The sequence below is a fragment of the Podarcis filfolensis genome, assembly GCF_964270895.1.
Source record: "Podarcis filfolensis genome assembly, chromosome: 9".
NCBI classification, from domain to species: domain Eukaryota; kingdom Metazoa; phylum Chordata; class Lepidosauria; order Squamata; family Lacertidae; genus Podarcis; species Podarcis filfolensis.
The window spans coordinates 4,414,484-4,433,606 of NC_139610.1; the positions used below are offsets into that span (position 1 = coordinate 4,414,484).

Here is a 19,123-nt window from a genome sequence, read left to right on the forward strand (position 1 = left end):
TTTGTTCCTGAATGCAGGTCACAGGCTCACCCTATTCATACACAAATACGCCCTTAAGACAGGGTTTGTAAGCAAAAAGACAAAGGGAAGGCTTTCCCCATTTCCTCCCTCCTTGGGGAGAAATATATTGAGGTCAAACTGGGAGAGTCAAAACTATTTCAGACACGTGGTTTATATACTTACGTACCGGTATGTGTTTGCCTTGTACATTTATGAATGTTTATTTTCTACTTGAGACCCTAAAATTCTTACTTTCCTCTTGTAGCAGAGGCATTGCATTAAAACTTAGTTCTTCTTCCCTCCCCTCTCATAGGGCACAATATATCAGTCTTGTATTTATGCTCAAACTGTATTTATTATAGGAGTCAACTACGAATCTTGCCCCGAATGGACTGAGTGTGAGAATAACCCTAGTTCAATGTACTGGAAAATGTCGTCCAAGATGGTATGTTCTATGCAACCCAGGTCAGCGATACTGAAATATATATTATGCTTTACTAATACACAATTGAATTAAAACCAATGGCTAATAAAATGAAATAGTATCCCTTAACCCAGGGATTGCCAAGTTGGTGCCGCCAAGATGCTGTGGAATCACAATTCTCTCGCCAGCCTCTGCCAGCACAGCAAATGGTCAGGGAAGATGGGAGTTGTAGTCCAATAAAATTTAGAAGGCACTCTATTGGCTCCCCCAATATGGTTGGGCATTTTGAAATTAACACCACTTGCAGAACCTGGGCAATCTTTTCTTCACTTAGGCAAACTCATAAAATTGGTGACGGCTGAAAGGTCAAAACTGTAAGTGGGTACAAGGTATTGAGCAGGTTCTCTTGTTACATTAAACTATGTTTTCAAATATGTTTTAGTTTGCAGAAGCAGCCTGTGGTATAACTCAAGTGATGCTTAATGGGTCCATAGAAGCTGGAGCATTCAGAAACAACAGGTATTTTCCCACTTGACTGTAATGCCTGCCTATCCATGCCCAGGTCATTGTGATATGCCTGTGCATATCTTCCTGCTGTTCCCAAAGTGAATTGATAGACGTGGTATTTTTGTGGATTAGCAAGGCAGCCATACTGCTTCCAGGTAGGTTGTTCTTACTCTTGATTGATGGAGAGGTAAATAAAGACTCATAATAAACAAACTAGCTTTATTGCTGTCAATAAGAGTCAACTTAACATAGCTCATTGGCCTTATCCTGGCCTTTGACAATTTAGACATGTATTTTAAGGACTCGCCCTATGCTTGTGATTTTAAACTGTTTTTAACATTGTAGTTTAAATTGTTGTGATCCACCCTAACACCTCAGAGTGAAGGATGGGTAATTAATCAAAATCATACATACATACTGTGATGGGATGGTGAGCTGCTTGTGCGTAAAATCCTGATCCCTCAGAGTTTGGCTAAGTTCCCAAACCTCTGTCTGTGATGGAGCTCCTTAAGCATGGCTCCATCAATCGCTCGTTGAATCGGACAGTGGGCGTTTACGGAACTTCTTCCAGCATAAAAGCTCCTTGACGGAAACGCGTCTTCTGGACTCTCGGCGTGACAGTTTCCGCCGAGGAGTGGGTGTGCCTACGGGAGGTCCTGAAACCTCTCCACTGTTCCCGCTTGAAGTATCTCTGAGCTCTCCCTCCGACTCACTTTCCCTTGTAACTCCACTTCTCCCCCTGCTGGTCCCCTCCTCCGCTGAGTGGTCTCTCTCACCCTCCATGAGCCCTTTCACCTCCTTCGTCTCAGATGACAGTTCCCTGACATCCACCTCCCCTCTAGGGCCCCCTTCACCCCCTTCCCTCCCCTCCTCTGCGGGAGGCGAGGGAGCAAAACCCCTGAAGGAACCTCCCTCATCTTCCGAAGTTTCGAACACTTCCCTCCACCTTTTGCTGTTCCCGGTTTCCAAGTACTCCTCCTCCTCGGAGTCTGTACCCTCTTCCAACTCCGATTCTCTGAATCCCTCCAGTTCCTCCTCATCGTCGGTGGTGCCAAAGTACTCCCTCCGGAACCTCGCTACTGGTTGAGGTTTCCTGGGGAACCTTTGGTGGAACATTTCGATCAAGACCTCGTCATGGACCTCCTCTGCCTTCACCCAGGTGTTTTCCGACTCCGGTTCCCCTTCCCACGCGACCAAATACTCCACCTGATTACCCTTCCACCTGGAGTCGATGATTTCCGCCACATAGTTGCGGCTTTCCCTTTCTTCTATGGCTGGCCCCCGTGTGGATACCCCTTCACCTTCCCCCCTGTATGGTGACAGTAATGACCTGTGGAATACTGGGTGCAGTTTCATGTGGTTCGGTAACCGGAGTCTGAAAGCCACTGGGTTGACCTGTTGGATGACCTCAAATGGTCCCAATCTTTTGGGTCTCAATTTCTTGCAACTACCCTTGAACGGCAACCCTTGGGTTGATAGCCAGACCCGACTCCCCACCCTAATTGTTTCACCTTCCCTTCTGCTCTTGTCTGCCTGCCTCTTATATTCTTCTTTGGCCCTTTCTAAGTTGTGTTGGAGTTGACGATGGATCGCTTCCATTTCTTCTACAAAAAGTTCAGCGGCCGGAACACTCCATCTCTCTCCTCCTTCCCCTGGAAACGCCCTGGGGTGGCACCCATAATTAGCCAAAAAGGGGCTCATCCCGGTGGACACATTCTCTGCATTATTGTAAGCAAATTCCGCTAGTGCCAACTTTTCGACCCAATCGTTTTCTCTGTCATTGACATAACACCTCAGGTATTGTTGAAGGATACCGTTTGCCCTCTCCGCCTGCCCATTGGTCTCAGGGTGCCTGGCAGTCGAAAAGTTGACCTCTACGTGCAACAAGCTCATAAGCTTCCTCCAGAATCTGGACGTGAACTGTTTCCCTCTGTCGGAAACCAGCCCTCAAGGGGGCGCCATGCAGCCTAAAAATATGTTCTACAAACAATTTTGCTGTCTCTTCCGCCGTGACTGCATGTGAGCAAGCTACAAAGTGACCCATCTTAGTTAACTGGTCTACTACGACTAGTATGGCGGTTTTCCCCTGGGATTTGGGCAGATCAGTCATAAAATCTATCGACACCGCCTCCCACGGTCGTTCTGGTGTGGGTAACGGTTCTAAATACCCCGCTGGTGCCCGCCTTTCTCCTTTGGCTCTCTGGCATTGGTCACACCTTCTCACATACTCCCGTACATCCTCCCTCACCTTGGGCCACCAAAACTCCCTGGTCACCAACCACATGGTCTTGTGTTGCCCAAAATGCCCCGCTGTGGGATTGTCGTGCAGCTGTTTGAGTACTCTCCCCCTCAATTCCCCTTCGGGTATATATAGCGCCCCTTTGTAATACAATGCCCCGTTTCTTTCTTCAAAACCTCCGGGGTCTTCTCCCTCTCCCCTTAAACCTCTGAGCTTTTCCTGGGCGTACTCATCATTTACCGTTCCCTCTACCAGTTCTCTTTGCCCCACCCAGGCCGCACCACACACCCAGTGGTCCTCTGGGATAATATGTCTCTCTTCTGGCGCTCCCTCCCCCTCCAAATATTCAGGTTTGCGAGAGAGAGCGTCCGCTCTGATGTTTTCTGGACCTGGCACATAGCAGATTTCAAAATGGAATTTGGAGAACTCCTGGGCCCATCTCACTTGTCGTTGGTTGAGCACTCGTGCCGTTCTCCAATACTCCAAATTCTTGTGGTCCGTACATACTTGTACCTTATGCTGTGCACCAATTAGTAAGTGTCTCCATCTCCGGAACGCTTCGTGAATGGCGAGTAGTTCTCGGTCATATACCGTGTAGTTCCTCTCGGATTTGTTCAGCTTACGCCAAAAGAAGGCACACGGTCTCCATTCTGACTTATTGCTCCCTGGCTGAAGCAGCACCGCCCCCACCGCGCGGTCTGAGGCATCAGTTTCCACTCTCATGGGTTTTTGTAAATCCACATGCAGGAGCTGTTCTTCCGAAGCGAATGCCTTTTTCAATTCCTCAAAAGCGTGCTCCGCCTCCGCCGTCCAAACGAATTTCTTCTTGCTGCTCAGACAGTCCGTGATGGGAGCCGTTAAGTGGGCAAAGTTCTTGATGAATTTACGGTAAAAGTTCCCAAACCCTAAGAACCTTTGCACATCTTTTTTCGTTTTCGGTGTCTTCCATTCCAGCACCGCCTGTACCTTGCTTGGATCCATGGCTAATCCCTTGTCTGATAGGCGGTACCCCAGGAATTCCACCTCCTTGGCGTGGAACTGACACTTCTCCAATTTCACCCACAACTGGTTTGCTTGCAGCTGGCTCAGCACTTCCCTGACATCCTTTACATGCTGCTCCTCATTCTCTGAATATATCAGCACGTCATCGAGAAAGGCCACGCAATTCTTGTAGAGCAAAGGTCCCAGTACATGGTTCATGAGCGATTGAAAACAGGCGGAGCCTGCTTGTAATCCGAAGGGCATAACGAGATATTCGAAAGCCCCTAGGGGGGTGAACATCGTTGTCTTCCATTCATCCCCCTTCTTTATTCGTATCAGGTTGTACGCTCCTCTCAGGTCCAGTTTCGTGAATATCTTTCCCTTCCTCACCCTGGTCAAAATGTCATCAATCCTGGGCATGGGGAAAGTCACTGGTTCTGACACGGCATTTAGCCGCCGGTAGTCCACGATCAATCTCGGTTTATCCGTGGTTTTTTTGTCCACAAAAAACACTGGGCTGCCCCCCACCGCTCTGGACTCTCTGATGAAACCTCTCTTCAGGTTTTTGTCAATAAACTCCCTCAACTCCTGCATTTCCCTGTCTGACATGGCGTACAGCTTGCCCACGGGGAGCTGGGCCCCAGGGACCAGGTTAATTTGGCAGTCAAAGTCTCTATGCGGTGGTAGTTTATCTGCTTCCCTTTCGCTGAAGACCTTGCTCAGGTCAGCGTATTGTTTGGGCACCTTCCCTTTGTCCGCCACTTCCATCCCTGCTAGGGAGGCTTTTGCCCCTTCTGGCACCTTTCCCTCTTTGCAGTGTTCCAGGCAATGTGCTGACCCAAAGGAGACCACTCTCTGATGCCAGCCCACTAGCGGGTCATGCAACGCTAGCCAGCTCATTCCCAAAATGACTGGCGCCCCTCCCAGGGTGGCTACATTGAACGCTATCCTTTCAGTGTGCTTTGCCACCCTCATAACCATTGGGACGGTCTGTAGGCTAACTTCTCCCCCCAACAGCTCCCTCCCATCGATCGTGGTGACCTGCAGGGGGTTGCTTAAAGGGAGTGTCTGTATCTGGTGTTCAGCTGCAAACTCCTTGCTCATAAAATTACAGGAGCTGCCTGAGTCCAACAGCGCCTTGGTCTTTAGTGGGTATCCGTTTGCCAGCTCTAGCAGCACCTCTATTACTAGAGCTGGTCTTGGAGGTTCCGGAGTGGGCACTTTTACTGCTCCTTGGCCTGTCTGCAGTGCCCTGACAGCGGCAGACAGGCGTTGGCTTTTACTGGCTCCTGGACTTCCTCCTCCTTCCCCCCAACAGCTCCCGCCATCCCTTGCCATTCCTTTCTTTGTGGGCAGACTCTGGCAAAGTGACCTGGCTGCTGGCAGAGGTAACATTTCTTGGCGCTCTTTCCCTCCTTCTTCCTCCCTTCACTGGGATTTGAAACTGCGCGCGCGCGCGCTGTTCCAACTTCCATCGGCTCTCCGGGCGGGAAACTGGGTTCTGGAATCTCTGGAATGCGGAAATCCCTCCAACGCTCTCCTTTCCCCTCCCGCTTCTCCAAGGCTCTTGCCTCCTGGCGCGCTCCAATGGTCAGCGCTGATTTGGTCAGCTAGTCCATAGACTCCGCCCTGGGCGCCCGGGAAAGTTCGTCTTTCACCGCCGAAGAAAGCCCCTCTTCAAAGAGCATTTGAATGGGTTCCGCCGATAGGTCCCACCCCAATTTATGTATCAACATTGTAAACTCAGTCCAGTACTCACGAACCGATCGGCTCCCCTGTTTGCAAGCCATCAATTGTCTGCGCACCAGTCCCTGTTCAATCTCGCTGGAAAACATCAAATCCATGGCGCGAAAAAACTTCCTCGCGTCCTTCAGCATGTCACTATTCCCTGCCATCAGGGGCCGGACCCAGTCTCTCGCCCCCCCTTCGAGATGGCCAATCACAAACGCCACTCGCGATGCCTCATCGGGAAAGTCGTTAAACTGCAGTTCAAGAGCATACTGCATCTCTGTCCTAAAGGCTTGGTAGTTCCTGGGGTCCCCCCCAAACTTCTGCACCATTCCTGGCATCTTTCTTGCTAATGTAGCGCCTTTTGCCTTTTCTGCATCCTGCGCCCTCCTTTCTTCTAGCCTCGCCGTTTGCATTGCTAGCTGGAGTTCCAAAACTCTGTACCTTTCTTCCAAAGTTGGACCTTCTCCAGCTCCTGCTGCTCCTCCGGCTCCAGCTGGGTTGCTCATGATGCCTCTCTGCACAAGCTGCTTTCAGGGACTGTCCGATTGCTGTGATGGGATGGTGAGCTGCTTGTGCGTAAAATCCTGATCCCTCAGAGTTTGGCTAAGTTCCCAAACCTCTGTCTGTGATGGAGCTCCTTAAGCATGGCTCCATCAATCGCTCGTTGAATCGGACAGTGGGCGTTTACGGAACTTCTTCCAGCATAAAAGCTCCTTGACGGAAACGCGTCTTCTGGACTCTCGGCGTGACAGTTTCCGCCGAGGAGTGGGTGTGCCTACGGGAGGTCCTGAAACCTCTCCACTGTTCCCGCTTGAAGTATCTCTGAGCTCTCCCTCCGACTCACTTTCCCTTGTAACTCCACTTCTCCCCCTGCTGGTCCCCTCCTCCGCTGAGTGGTCTCTCTCACCCTCCATGAGCCCTTTCACCTCCTTCGTCTCAGATGACAGTTCCCTGACACATACATACATACATACATACATACATACATACATATCTTCTGAAATTGCTAGGCAATGGCAATGAATAACATCTATAAAGATTTTTACCTGATATGTTTTATTGAGGCTGGTAAACATCTGAGCTCTTTTCTTATGCTTCTGCTCTTTCAGCATTTTTGGCAGTGTTGAAGTTGTTAACTTAAATCCGAATAAAGTCTCCAAGATGCAGATTTGGCTTATGCAGGACATTGATGGACCACAAAGGTATGTTTTGATAATGCAGAATATAATAACTCTCTATATCTAGGGTTCAGTTAGAAACAGACTACTACAACATGGCATATCCTTATCCAACAGACATGCTGGTTTTCCAAGAATGATTCCTTCTTTGTTAGCAGTATTGTTCTGCTTTCTCAGAAAAAGCTCAGTTTAGGCAGTCATTTTAAAGGTGTTTTATTTGGGGGGGGGGGGTTGGCTGCTGCTGTTGTTAAATTAAGCACTTTTTAAAATTATTTATCTGGTACTTTGATATGCAATCTATCCTACATATTAAGTGCATTAAAAAACCATGCATATTTTCTTTTGTCATAATTTTTGGCACAGCTTTTGTCTTTTGGCTGGAGACAAATTACAGTAGATACTGAAAACTTCTATCAGTTTAATGTCATGAATTTCCATGAAGAAACCAGTGTGAAATGGGTGTTGTGTGACATCCTTAGGTTTCCTCACTCCCAGACCTACAATTTGAAGTGTTACCTGGAGAGACAGAAAGAGTACCTGTTCAAGTCTGCAGTGCACATCTACCCAAAGAGTTGAAAAGGGCACTGTGGGGACTTCAATGAACTGAAGACAATGGTCATCTCTGTTCACAGTTTTGTTTGGTGTTTCAAAAACCCATCACTTGTTCCTGGGGGGCATGCAGGGGTACACATACCCCTAAACATTTTGTGAATCTAAATTTGGTCTCAGTGAGGGGCAGTATTTCAATATGAGTAGTAAAATGAGAATACCCCTAAACATTTTTTAAAAGGAAAAAAAGCACTGCAAAAGCCTGTTCAGTAAGAGATGAACATGCACAAAAGAAGACAAAGTTGGCTATCAGGAGAAATAACGCTTCTCTTGTCTCTCTAGAACTATTGTCTCTCTCTACTGTTTGCCTGTCTATCATGTGCTGTACATACTCGGGAGAAGTTAATGGATTTGGTTGCAGTGCTGCCTCTTGCCAGTAGAGGACATCTGCATCACACAAATGGATTTTGCTTCTATGCTTGAGGGAGGTGGATGAGTTTCTAAGGGTAGATAAAAAGTGTGTGTAGTATCAGTGGCCTACATTATTATTATTATTATTATTATTATTATTATTATTATTATTATTATTTTTTGTTGTTGTTGTTGTTGTTGTTGTTGTTGTTGTTGTTGTTGTTGTTTAGTCATTTAGTCGTGTCCGACTCTTCGTGACCCCATGGACCAGAGCACGCCAGGCACTTTTGTCCTCCACTGCCTCCTGCAGTTTGGTCAAACTCATGCTGGTAGCTTCAAGAACACCATCCAACCATCTCATCCTCTGTCGTCCCCTTCTCCTTGTGCCCTCCATCTTTCCCAACATCAGGGTCTTTTCCAGGGAGTCTTCTCTTCTCATGAGGTGGCCAAACTATTGGAGTCTCAGCTTCAGGATCTGTCCTTCCATTGAGCACTCAGGGCTGATTTCCTTAAGAATGAATAGGTTTGATCTTCTTGCAGTCCATGGGACTCTCAAGAGTCTCCTCCAGCACCATAATTCAAAAGCATCAATTCTTCGGCAATCAGCCTTCTTTACTGTCCAACTTTCACTTCCATACATCACTACTGGGAAAACCATAGTTTTAACTAAACGGACTTTTGTCGGCAAGGTGATGTCTCTGCTTTTTAAGATGCTGTCTAGGTTTGTCTTTGCCAGTATGGTATAGTGGTTAAGAGCGGTAGATTCCTAATCTGGGGAACCGGGTTCGGGTCTCCGCTCCTCCACATGCAGCTGCTGGGTGACCTTGGGCTAGTCACACTTCTTTGAAGTCTCTCAGCCCCACTGTTTGTTGTGGGGGAGGAAGGGAAAGGAGAATGTTAGTCGCTTTGAGACTCCTTCAGGTAGTGATAAAGCGGGATATCAAATCCAAACTCTTCTTCTTTTTCTTCTTTTCTCCCAAGAAGCAGGCGTCTTTTAATTTCGTGACTGTTGTCACCATCTGCAGTGATCATGGAGCCCAAGAAAGTAAAATCTCTCACTGCCTCCCTTTCTTCCCCTTCTATTATTATTAATATATCACTCATCTGACTGGGTTCTCCCAGCCACTCTGGGCGACATCAAACATTAAAAAGTTCCCTGAACAGGGCTGCCTTCAGATGTCTTTTCAAAGTCAGATAGTTGTTTATTTCCTTGACATCTGACAGGAGGGTGTTTCACAGGGTGGGCGCAACTACTGAGAATGAAGAGGAATGAAAGAAAATTATGAGACTGAGGGAAAAAAGAGAAAGAAAGGGACAGAAAAGAGAAAATGCTAGAGGGCAATAGTTGAAAGAGAAAGGAGCAGATAGCAACAGTGTCTCAGTTTAATAATAATTTGAGATTTTTCATACAAGAGAATATTGTACCGTTTCAGTGACATTTCATTTAGAGAGCTCTGGTGAGCTCTGCATGCAGTGCTTAGAAATGTTTTGCAAGTGTAGCTCTTACCGTTTGCCCTGCGCTTTTCTGGCCTGTTTCTGAGCGCATTTTTTCTTCCCTGGCACTTCCCCCAGGAAAACCTGATCTTTACCACTCAATCAAATTGCAAATAGCAATTTGGGTTTCCCCTGGAATGCCGTTTGCTCCGATTCAGCTGTCAGTAGTGGGATTTTGCTGGGCAAAAGAGAAGTGTGTTTGTAGTAGCTGTTAGTGCTTACTGTCAACTATCCTTCAGTGTATAGTTGGAATAGTTATTCAAGAATGTCGGGAGATTAAATTATTCTACTCCCTTCAGAGCAGCAGAAGTTCCTTACAAGTAAAGTCTCAGATGCTTCTTTCAACTTGTGATTTGGAAGATATGCTCTCTGAAGTGAGGTGGGGATGGCTGTGATTCTTCACTGGGAAAGACAATGGTCGTGTGGATCCAGAATTGGCCTCCACAGTCACTTATGGACTCATGGTTAAGACCGTGTTTATGGACGACAATCTTACTTGGCTGCAAGTGATCACCAAAGAAGAAGAACATTACAAGAAGACAAATAGTACATGTGTACTCCTGCTATACCCATTTCAATTCCCAAACTCACTACTTTCCTATGCCTTTTTAAATGGTTCAGCACTTTTTAAATAAACAGTTATTCTGGAATCTGGATATTATGGCATACTGAGGGAGGGATTTCGATTTTTATATCCCCTTAGCCCCCTCCCCCGTTGAAGTGTTTCTTCTAATTAACAACTGCAGGAGGGGGCAGAGCTGGGCTACGCTATCTGGCTGCACCTGCTGCCAGTATCTCCTGTTTGCCTCATTCCTTAGCTGTCCACACACTGGTGGAATATCTGCCGTGGGGAAGACTTCTAAGTGCCCTCAGGCTCTCACTCTTGTCTAGAAACTTGTACAGTCAGGATCCAGGTCACCCAGAGAGTCTATGCAAGTTGAGCAGGCTTCCTTGTTGCAGACATTCCCCCAGCATGGAGCCCCCAGGGACATGGCAGCTAGCCTGAATCTACCCATTCATGTGATTTTTATTTGTATGAGGAAGAACATGTCAGAGGAAATGAAGACTCTGGAGCTCTCAATAACTTTTATGGGTCATGCAGGAAGGACAGATGTACTTGCCCTCTCTTAAAATGCTTTTACTAGTTTCTGTAGACAGTTAATTTGTAAACATTACAGGACCGACGGACATACAAATTTCATTCTGAATGGAAATGTGATTGCTTTTATTTCCAGTGAAACTTGCACGGGCCAATCCATTTTAAAGCTGAAAGCTATCCTAGAAAGCCGAAAGATAAGTGTCTCTTGTGAAGATAATTACAGGTAATTTTGTGTACCGGGTTATCAACATGTTTTTAAACAGCGAAGGCAAAATTAGATGTGATGGAGGGGCAGAAATCACACATCCCCATTCACTTGGATACAAGGGGAGGGTGGGGAGTCTACCCAAAAAAATGGAGTGGTGAGCCTTTTTGCCCTTTACCCTAGTTGTTCCGGGGGGGGGGGGTTGAGGTTTTTTCATCCTTTGCAGAAGGGAAGGGATCAAGGAAGGCAGAAAACTGCAGCAGCAGGTGACTCCATGGAAAGAAAGACTCCGAATGGAGCAGAAGTCTGTGCCTGATGCCACTTCCACATGCTAGTTTGACCTTAAATCTGACTGACTTGAATGGTCAAAACAGCTCCCCCAATGATCGGTAAACATTGCTGAATGTTTCCAAAAGAATGTGAGTCGTGTGGGTATCTCCTTTTCAATACGAATTTGAAGGAGAGCCTTAGCTTGTATGGACAACATTTTATTTTTGCAGTTTAAGTACTACCAATTTAACTAGGTCCTTAAAGGCTCATTTTCCTTAAACAGCAGCACCCCACCGTGTCACGTGGGAAACAGTTGCTAGAACCAATAGTGTCATAACTGCTTAATTTCTCATAGGAGACGTTTCAGTAGGGCGTTTCAGTTCAGAAAAGCTTTGATTCCTCTGTAAGAGCTGAATGTTAGCTCTTAGTGCTTCTGCAGCCCAGCCTGTTTTTTGCTGCAGTAGCAGCACCCAAGTGACCTCCCCAGAGTGCAAGCCGGGGCAGTGTTGATGGAGGTTCTGAGCTGCCATGAGGACCAGACCTCCCTCTCATCTTTGCTGATGTGGCCCAAAGGAAAGCAGAGCAGCATGTTTGGCCCAACCTGTGTAGATAGTTAACTTTCCAGCCTTATAGGGCAATGAAAGCTTTCTGAAACTGTGGTTCAGTTTATTCCAGGGGTCGGCAAAGCTGCAAAACCTTGGGCCGGTAAACTGCGTCCAAAACCTTGGGGCAGGCCGGAGTAGGCGCATGGGTGCGGCCGGGCGCACATGCGCACATCCCGGTTTCCTTGCTGCCAGAGGTGGCGGTGGAGGAGGTGTCCGCAGCTTCCTATTGGCTGCAGGAGCTTCCTGCAGCCAATAGGAAGCCATGGCTGTGTCACGGAAGTCAGTCCCCGCACGGCAAGCCAGCGCCACGTTGCGCCGGTTTAGCTCTGTGCGGGGACTGGCTGAGTGGGCGGGGCTAGTTAAAGACCAACCCTGGGGCAGATGTGGCCCAGGGGCCATAGTTTGCCGACCCCTGGTTTATTCTGTTATATGAAACAATTGAATAGCCCTCATGTTGTGAAGACAGAAAGACAGGGATATCTGAGATTATTTAAGTAATTATTTTATTAAATGGCACTAAATGCAAATGAAGTTGCTAGTGTATTTCTTATGTCTTGTAACAGGCCAGTTCGGTTGCTTCAGTGTACCAGTAATCCTGGCCATGCCAGCTGCGATGTCTGTTCCTGAAAACATGGTAGGTACCCTATGCTGCTTATATTGTTGTTCAACTTTGTATAGTATGGAATGGCGTTTCTAGAGGGAGTTAGATATAAAAGCTTAACTAGCTATCATTGTCAAAACAAAAAAAAAAAAATTGTTTTGACTATGGCAGACCAACACGGCTACCTATCTGTAACTAGCTATCATTGTGAAAGACCTGTGTAGTTTAAACCCAGGCCTGCTACAAACTAGATCCAGACTAATTTAAATTCCACTTTCAAAGGGTCTACTTTAAGCATGAAAATCTTTGGGTCCAGTTCATAGAGAGAAGGGGCTAGAAAGGAAGAATGGAAAACTCTTCTCCTATTGTTTGTCATCCAAGATAATGGAAAGATTCGATAGGCTGTTTTTATTTATTTAGTGCATTTATCTTCTGCCCTTCTTCCAAAGATCTCCAAGTGACAAACGTGTTCTTCCCCCTGCCATTTACTTTCACAAAAATCCTGTGAGGTAAAAGTTAGACTGAGAGATACCTACTGGCCCAATATTGCCTAGGGAGCTAAGTGGGGATTTGAACATGAGTCCAGATCAACACTCCAACCTCTGCAACAAAAGTGGGGAACCTCTATCCTGTGGGTCAGATTTGGTAAGCTAGAACTCTCCATTTTAACTGCAAGGCTGTATTCTTCAAACCACACCCACCTACCCCACATCTGACATAATCTGTGATGTTAGATGTGGGGTAGATGTCATGCCCGTGGCTGGAAAGAAGTCCCTTTGCATCAGTTCCTTGCTTCACCCACTTGTCAGTCACCTGGCATCATTATGGAGAGATCAGGATTTGGCCTGCCAGGCCAAAACTGTTGCCCAATCCTGCACTACACCACATTAGCTCTCTTGTTTCAGCTACTGATGAGGATAAACAAAGGGCCCCAATACAGCCCCTGTAGTTAATGCTAGGCTTTCCCTTGTGCTCATTACTGCAGAGGACCTCAGCATCGGAGGAAGACAAGGAAGAGAAAACCCACATACTTGAAGCAAGACCCAAAAATGTCACAGCAAATGATCTCTGGACAAAAAGGAGCAAGAAGTTCTCTACAACTAACAAGACTCCTGAAGTCTCCTGACTTGGTCAGTCTTCCAAGTACAAACTCTTCAGGACAAGTTCAAGAGGGGTTTTATTTGAAGTTGCAATGGGATATGGCATCACGCCTTGAAGGACTGTTTTGAAGGAACAAAATGTTATTGCACTGAATAGGAGGTTTTATTCCTTTAAATATGAGAAACCATTGGGGTTATTTAATAAAGGCAAAATCCAAATGCAGTAGACATCAGATTAGTCTACCTGCTCTTGAAGGGTTTGAGTTTATCCTTTCTTCTTTACATTTGATACGTTTCATAATTTTTGCAAGAAGCGGGCACACTAGGACCTTGCTAAGTACAGTATGTGCCAGGGGTACTTTAGCTGCTACCTTGTGCATCTATTCCCTGCCATCATCACAGCGTGTTTAACCAACTATGAGCATGAGAGCTAGAAATTTAAATAGTGGACCTAATTTAGTAATGTTGAATAATTTCAACGGGTCTGCTCTGAGTAATTGAATACCACCATTTCGTGTGCAAACATGAGCATGGCAAAAACTTTTAAAAACTTTTTAAGAGCCCCCCCTCCCATGTGCCCTCTATTCTTTTACTTGATCATGGATGGGGGCCAGCTGCCTCTCTGCCCTTCTTAGCCAAGCCCATGGCTCCTCCCCATTTTTCACCTTGCTGTCCAGCCTCCTGGATGAACTTACAGATTGATAGTAAAGACCATTTGTACCTTCAGTGTTCAATCTAAAAGACACGTCACAAAAGAAGGAAGAAGAGGGAACCACTGCTGCCAGCCAGAGCGGCGCATGCCCCGACGGTGCCCCCAGCACATGCGCACGGCAACGGCTGGCCAAACATCGGAGGAAGCCTTCGCTGGAAATCCAAAGACCAAGCAGGCTCTCTGGACCGTCTTTAAAAGTGTGATTGGCGAGCTGCCTAGCCAATTCATCCGCCGCGTGAGGCGGGCCACGAGTTGTGTTTACCTCACAGCGATTCCTCAGTCAGTGAGGCACTTGATTTACTTACATTGCAATGTGAATACAGTCGCCTATTTAATAAATATTTAGCAGGTCTACTCAGAAGCCCCACTGAGTCAAGACAGTAGCAACTTAACTTGCTACACACCCTACATCTAAGGGCCTCAGAGGAAGTCACATGGGTGTAGGTAATTTTAATTTTTTGTATGTTTAAGTTGTTCTTCAACGATTCTATTATTTTTTCTTGGTATGTAGCTTTAGTGTGTTTTTGTTTGTTTTTATGGAAATAAATGTTTTTTTAAAAAAGTAAAGAAAATGTAACAAAAAACAGCCAAAACCAATAGGGACTCAGACATCTTGTTTTAATAATAGCACTTTTTTTGGGGGGGGCAATAAAACAAGTCTGTTTCTACAATACAAAAGAAAAAGGGAAAGTTTAAACAGTAGTACCCAGTTGCATCAAAGGTGTGTAAAATAATCCCTGACAACGGAATCTAGAAGCAAACTCATCCCCTCAGAAGCCTCCCGTTTGGGCACCTCAAGGGAGACGTGAAAGAGCCTCAGAGGGCAGGCAGGGGGCTTCTGCACCACCTCAGGTGGCTTTCGGGGAGCAAGTGTCAAGTGGGTGGGGTGATGGGTATGGGGCCTTCAGCTGCTGCAGCCTGGAGGCCACGAATTCACCCCCAAGCGGCCTCTGGCCCCTCAGGCCTGGAGGTCAGGCATTGGCATGCTCCGAGAAGCTTCCAGAGACCGGAAGCAGCCTGACACTTTTGCGCCTGACCCAAGAGTCCATTCCTTCTCCCGGGGATGGCGGACCCCCCACTGGAGAAAGGCACCCTCTAGGCAGAAGAATGGTCAGAGAGGAGCAAGGCTGGCACAGCAACTTCTCAAGCTGCGGGTGCCAAAAGGCAGGCTGCCAGGGAGGGAAAGGAGGGCCCTTGGGCGAGTGGGAAAGATGGGGCTGAAGTCCTTGCAGCCAGGAAGCCCCCCTATGGCGGAGCCAGACCATGTAGTTCTCTTTCCTCTCTCTACCTGGGGATGCTGGGGACGGAGCTGCAGAACATGCCACGGAAAAGCAGCCCTCTCCTCGAAAATAAGATTTCAGTCCAATTCCTTCTGAGATAAGCAGGGAGCTCAGAAGCGGCTTTACACCAAATCAGACATTTGGGTTAGCTAGCTCTGTATTGTTAAACGAGTGGTTTGGCTTGGCATAGGGCAGCTTCCAATCTAAGAAACTCTGGTTAAGTGCCTTTTGGCAGTTTGGTCCCTCTGGGAAAAGATCACACAGCAAATGGGAGATGAGCCCAGCCCCAACCACTGGCCACAGAAGGAGCAACTGGGGGTCTTGCAAACCAGAAAATGGCTTATTTCCTGAGTTTACGCCAATAAAACTCAGACGAGGGGAGTTAGGAGTCCATCATTGTTTATTGCAAAGCAATAGGTTTCACTTGGATCGTTCGGCAAAGGTTGCAACCCCGCCTGGGGTCCAGGCACGGGTATTTATAAATTACACATGTGCAATAAGCGTTAGCAATTTCTGCTGATTCAGTTCTGCTTCCCACCGCTGTCTGTTAAAGTTCTGATTTCTCTTACGTTGTGTTAGTATGCATGTTGGGAACCTGTTTTACACATAGCCATTTGCACCATGGAGCAACTTATGTTCTAGCTCATGAGCTGTATTTCGGCCCCAATTGGGGGGGGGCGGCAACTTGCAGAATCATCGGTTTCATAAAATAATAGGCTGCAATAACTTCTCTATTAGAAGCACACTCGAGGATTCCTAGGGGTACACATTAGCACATTTATTATGGGCCTTTGGGCCACCACCGCATGGGGACGGTGCTCCTCTCCTCCACTGCAGGAAAGAACACTCTGCTTCCCTGGGACGGCCGAGCAGCCAGAGGATTAAAGGCTGCCAGGTTGTGGGCACAGATTTTACTTGATACGCTTTTATTTGTTTCTATGTTAATTTCTACATTGCTCCTTCATGAGAAGGAAAAGATGTATTTGGTCTTTATTTCTGTTTCCTTGTTATATTTATTGTTAAGAACAATTCAAATTGTATTAATTAATGAGGTTACTCGGGTCGGAGATGAAATGACAAGAGACCAACCAGATAGAATTCAAAACACAGCAGTGGTTCCACCTGATCCTTTATTGCAAAATACAGAGTGCAGTTGCAACAGGGGTTGCATTGTATACAGCCAGCCCTCTAGGTAAGTTCCCCTTTCCACTCACCCACGTTCCCAAGGTCCCAAATGCAACCAAAGCAATGAACACAAACACCTTGGAGGACGGAATCAGTGTCGGAGCAGATGCATGTGAAGCCGTACGTCCAATGTTCAAGATGCATAGCTTTGGTGGAACCCTCCCACAATCCCATACCTACTTCAGCACTATCCAAATGTCTCACAGTCTTTCCCCATTGAGACAAAATGTAAGTTCTGTTATGGCAAGTGAGGCGGTTCCACTGAAGAAAGCCCGCCCCATGGTGAGATAGGTGTCAGTTTGTATTAACAGTTCCCATACTTGGGTATTCTGTCACTTGGGTCGAAAGGGATGGCGAAGAAGGGACCAGTTACGCCTGATCCTTTATTGCAAAATATAGAGCCCAGTTGCAACAGGGGTTCTCGCTCCTGATCATCCAATGTGGTATGGAGAAAGAACCCTGAACAAAAGGAAGGCATGGCATTTTATACTTTTCTTACAGCACCATATGTTTCTTATAATTCTCATTACTACAGGATTTTTTATAATGATGGGGGGGCTTGCCCCTCCAGCATGCAGTATGCATCTCCCCTTTGTTCACACACACAATGTCTCCTCAGAGCACCACATAACACACGACACCACCAATTTTCAACCTTGTTCTGTTCGGGAAGAAAATGGCTACCAAGGGGGGAGCTTGGGACATGAGTGAGGGCAGCGATAATCCCTAAATCTGCTGAGCTCAGGTACTCAGCAGCCCCTCTGCCTGAGTGATAATCTCTGGCATCCTAATACCTGAGTGCCAGACAGGTAGCAATTCCAGAAGCAATAGCAAACCCAGATCAAGACAAAAGGGTGTGATCAACTTGGTTGGGAAACAAGGACATATCTCTTCTGTATCACTTGATGGGTGTATGTTGAAGGTCAAGAGAAGGAACCTGATGCTCAGGTTTCTGTCGCCAGACCCTACCAATGTGTGATGTATTTGTGATGTATGGATGATGTAATTTTAGGGGTGTTGTGGGTATCTTTGTAAAACTGATAAAAGTGGGAGCTATCCTTTGCTGTGGGCTTCTTCCTGCTGCTTCTGTGGGGTGGGTGGAAGTCCTGTTGCAACAAGTCATTTGAATAAAGACCAGGCCTACTGGCTGCTGTTTTGGTCCTATATTCCTGGCTGGTGTCTTTGCTTGGTAATCCAAGTGAGCCCAAGGATTTTCCTATAACAGGTAACATGTAGTGATAATGATGGTCATAATAGGATTATTAGACTTCATGCATCTGATGAGATAGTGGTCTGTGAAAGTTTCTCCCAAGTTAAAGGAGAGTGGAAATAACTTGAGAAGTCCCCCACTCACCTGGTTGCTCTTGATGACAATGGAGGCAGCAGAATAATGCACTGAAGGGATGGGAGCATTCCTAGGGTTGGCGTCCTGCAGGGTGGGCTGAGGGGGCAGAGGAGTGGGTCAAGTTCAGGCGTGTTTGCTCACTAAGAGACTTCTGCTGAAGAGGGGCATCACCAGGAGAAGATTCAATGGTCATCATGTGGAAAGAGTGCATGGGAGATGACAGACAGCCTGGTTCAAGCTCAAAGGGGAGTGTTATAAGAAAATTGTATTAATAAAGGTCAATCCCTTCCTTTTTTTATGTCTCCCCATTGTGCTGAACTATATCCTGTATTAAGCTATAAAATGTTGATCTTTTCCAAACTTGAATAATGTTTGTTCTGATGTACTTTGTACCAACTTGTTCTATATCTATACAGTATACACACACACACACAGTGGTACCTCGAGTTACAGACGCTTCAGGTTACAGACTCCGCTAACCCAGAAATAGTACCTCGGATTAAGAACTTTGCTTCAGGATGAGAACAGAAATTGTGCTCTGGCAGCGCGGCAGCAGCGAGAGGCCCCATTAGCTAAAGTGGTGCTTCAGGTTAAGAACAGTTTCAGGTTAAGAACGGACCTCCAGAACGAATTAAGTACGTAACCCGAGGTACCACTGTACTGACACCAGTGTCTGTTTTTTTTTTTAAAATAAATTTTTATTGATTTTACAACATATATTAAAACACAACACAACTAACAATTAACAACACATAAACAAACAAACATATAAACACATATAATTTCTTAACCTCTCTTTCTTGAACCTTGTTTCAACGACTTCCCCACACCTCCCTTTTCTGCATCCCTGTTTTAAACTTTTCCAGCAACCCCTAATTTCAATACTTGTAATTCAGTTTCTAATCTTTTTCCTCTTACCCAATTATTTATCACTGCAATTCTGTTTTACATTACCCATGACATTTTAGCACTCATTAATTTTACAACAGATAAACTTTAAATTTCTTCCAATCTTCTTCCACCGTCTCTTTCCCTTGGTCACGGATTCTGCCAGTCATCTCAGCCAGTCCCATATAGTCTATCACCTTCGTCTGCCACTCTTCCAGCGTGGGTAGTTCTTGTGTCTTCCAATACTTTGCTAAAAGAACTCTTGCTGCTGTTGTAGCATACATAAAGAACGTCCTATCTTTCCTTGACACCAATTGGC

At 46.3% G+C, this 19,123-nt stretch overlaps 1 protein-coding gene and 1 long non-coding RNA gene across 5 annotated transcripts in view; one reads left to right on the plus strand and one right to left on the minus strand.

The window, feature by feature from the left end:
• The window catches only part of LOC310770225 (ADP-ribosyl cyclase/cyclic ADP-ribose hydrolase 1-like), a 33,739-nt gene extending 20,112 nt beyond the window's left edge, over positions 1-13,627 (plus strand). For 2 of the 4 annotated variants that reach the window (XR_014552000.1, XR_014552001.1), the window contains 7 exons: positions 363-445; positions 867-943; positions 6,992-7,084; positions 10,750-10,836; positions 11,026-11,237; positions 12,257-12,327; positions 13,280-13,627. Coding sequence is in view for 2 of the 4 variants with exons in the window: in XM_083630755.1 (XP_083486881.1) it covers positions 363-445; positions 867-943; positions 6,992-7,084; positions 10,750-10,836; positions 12,257-12,320 (404 nt within the window). In the remaining 2 variants the exon portion in view is untranslated. The remainder of the gene's footprint in view (positions 1-362; positions 446-866; positions 944-6,991; positions 7,085-10,749; positions 10,837-11,025; positions 11,238-12,256; positions 12,328-13,279) is intronic. The other 2 variants (XM_083630755.1, XM_083630754.1) reach the window with 1 other exon arrangement.
• Positions 13,628-16,502: 2,875 nt separating this feature from the next.
• LOC310742669 lies at positions 16,503-18,588 on the minus strand. The gene is made up of 2 exons (XR_014538647.1): positions 18,410-18,588; positions 16,503-17,030 (listed from the first exon to the last, which is right to left on the minus strand). It is a non-coding gene; the product is annotated as an uncharacterized lncRNA (long non-coding RNA).
• Between the last annotated feature and the right edge of the window lie 535 nt (positions 18,589-19,123).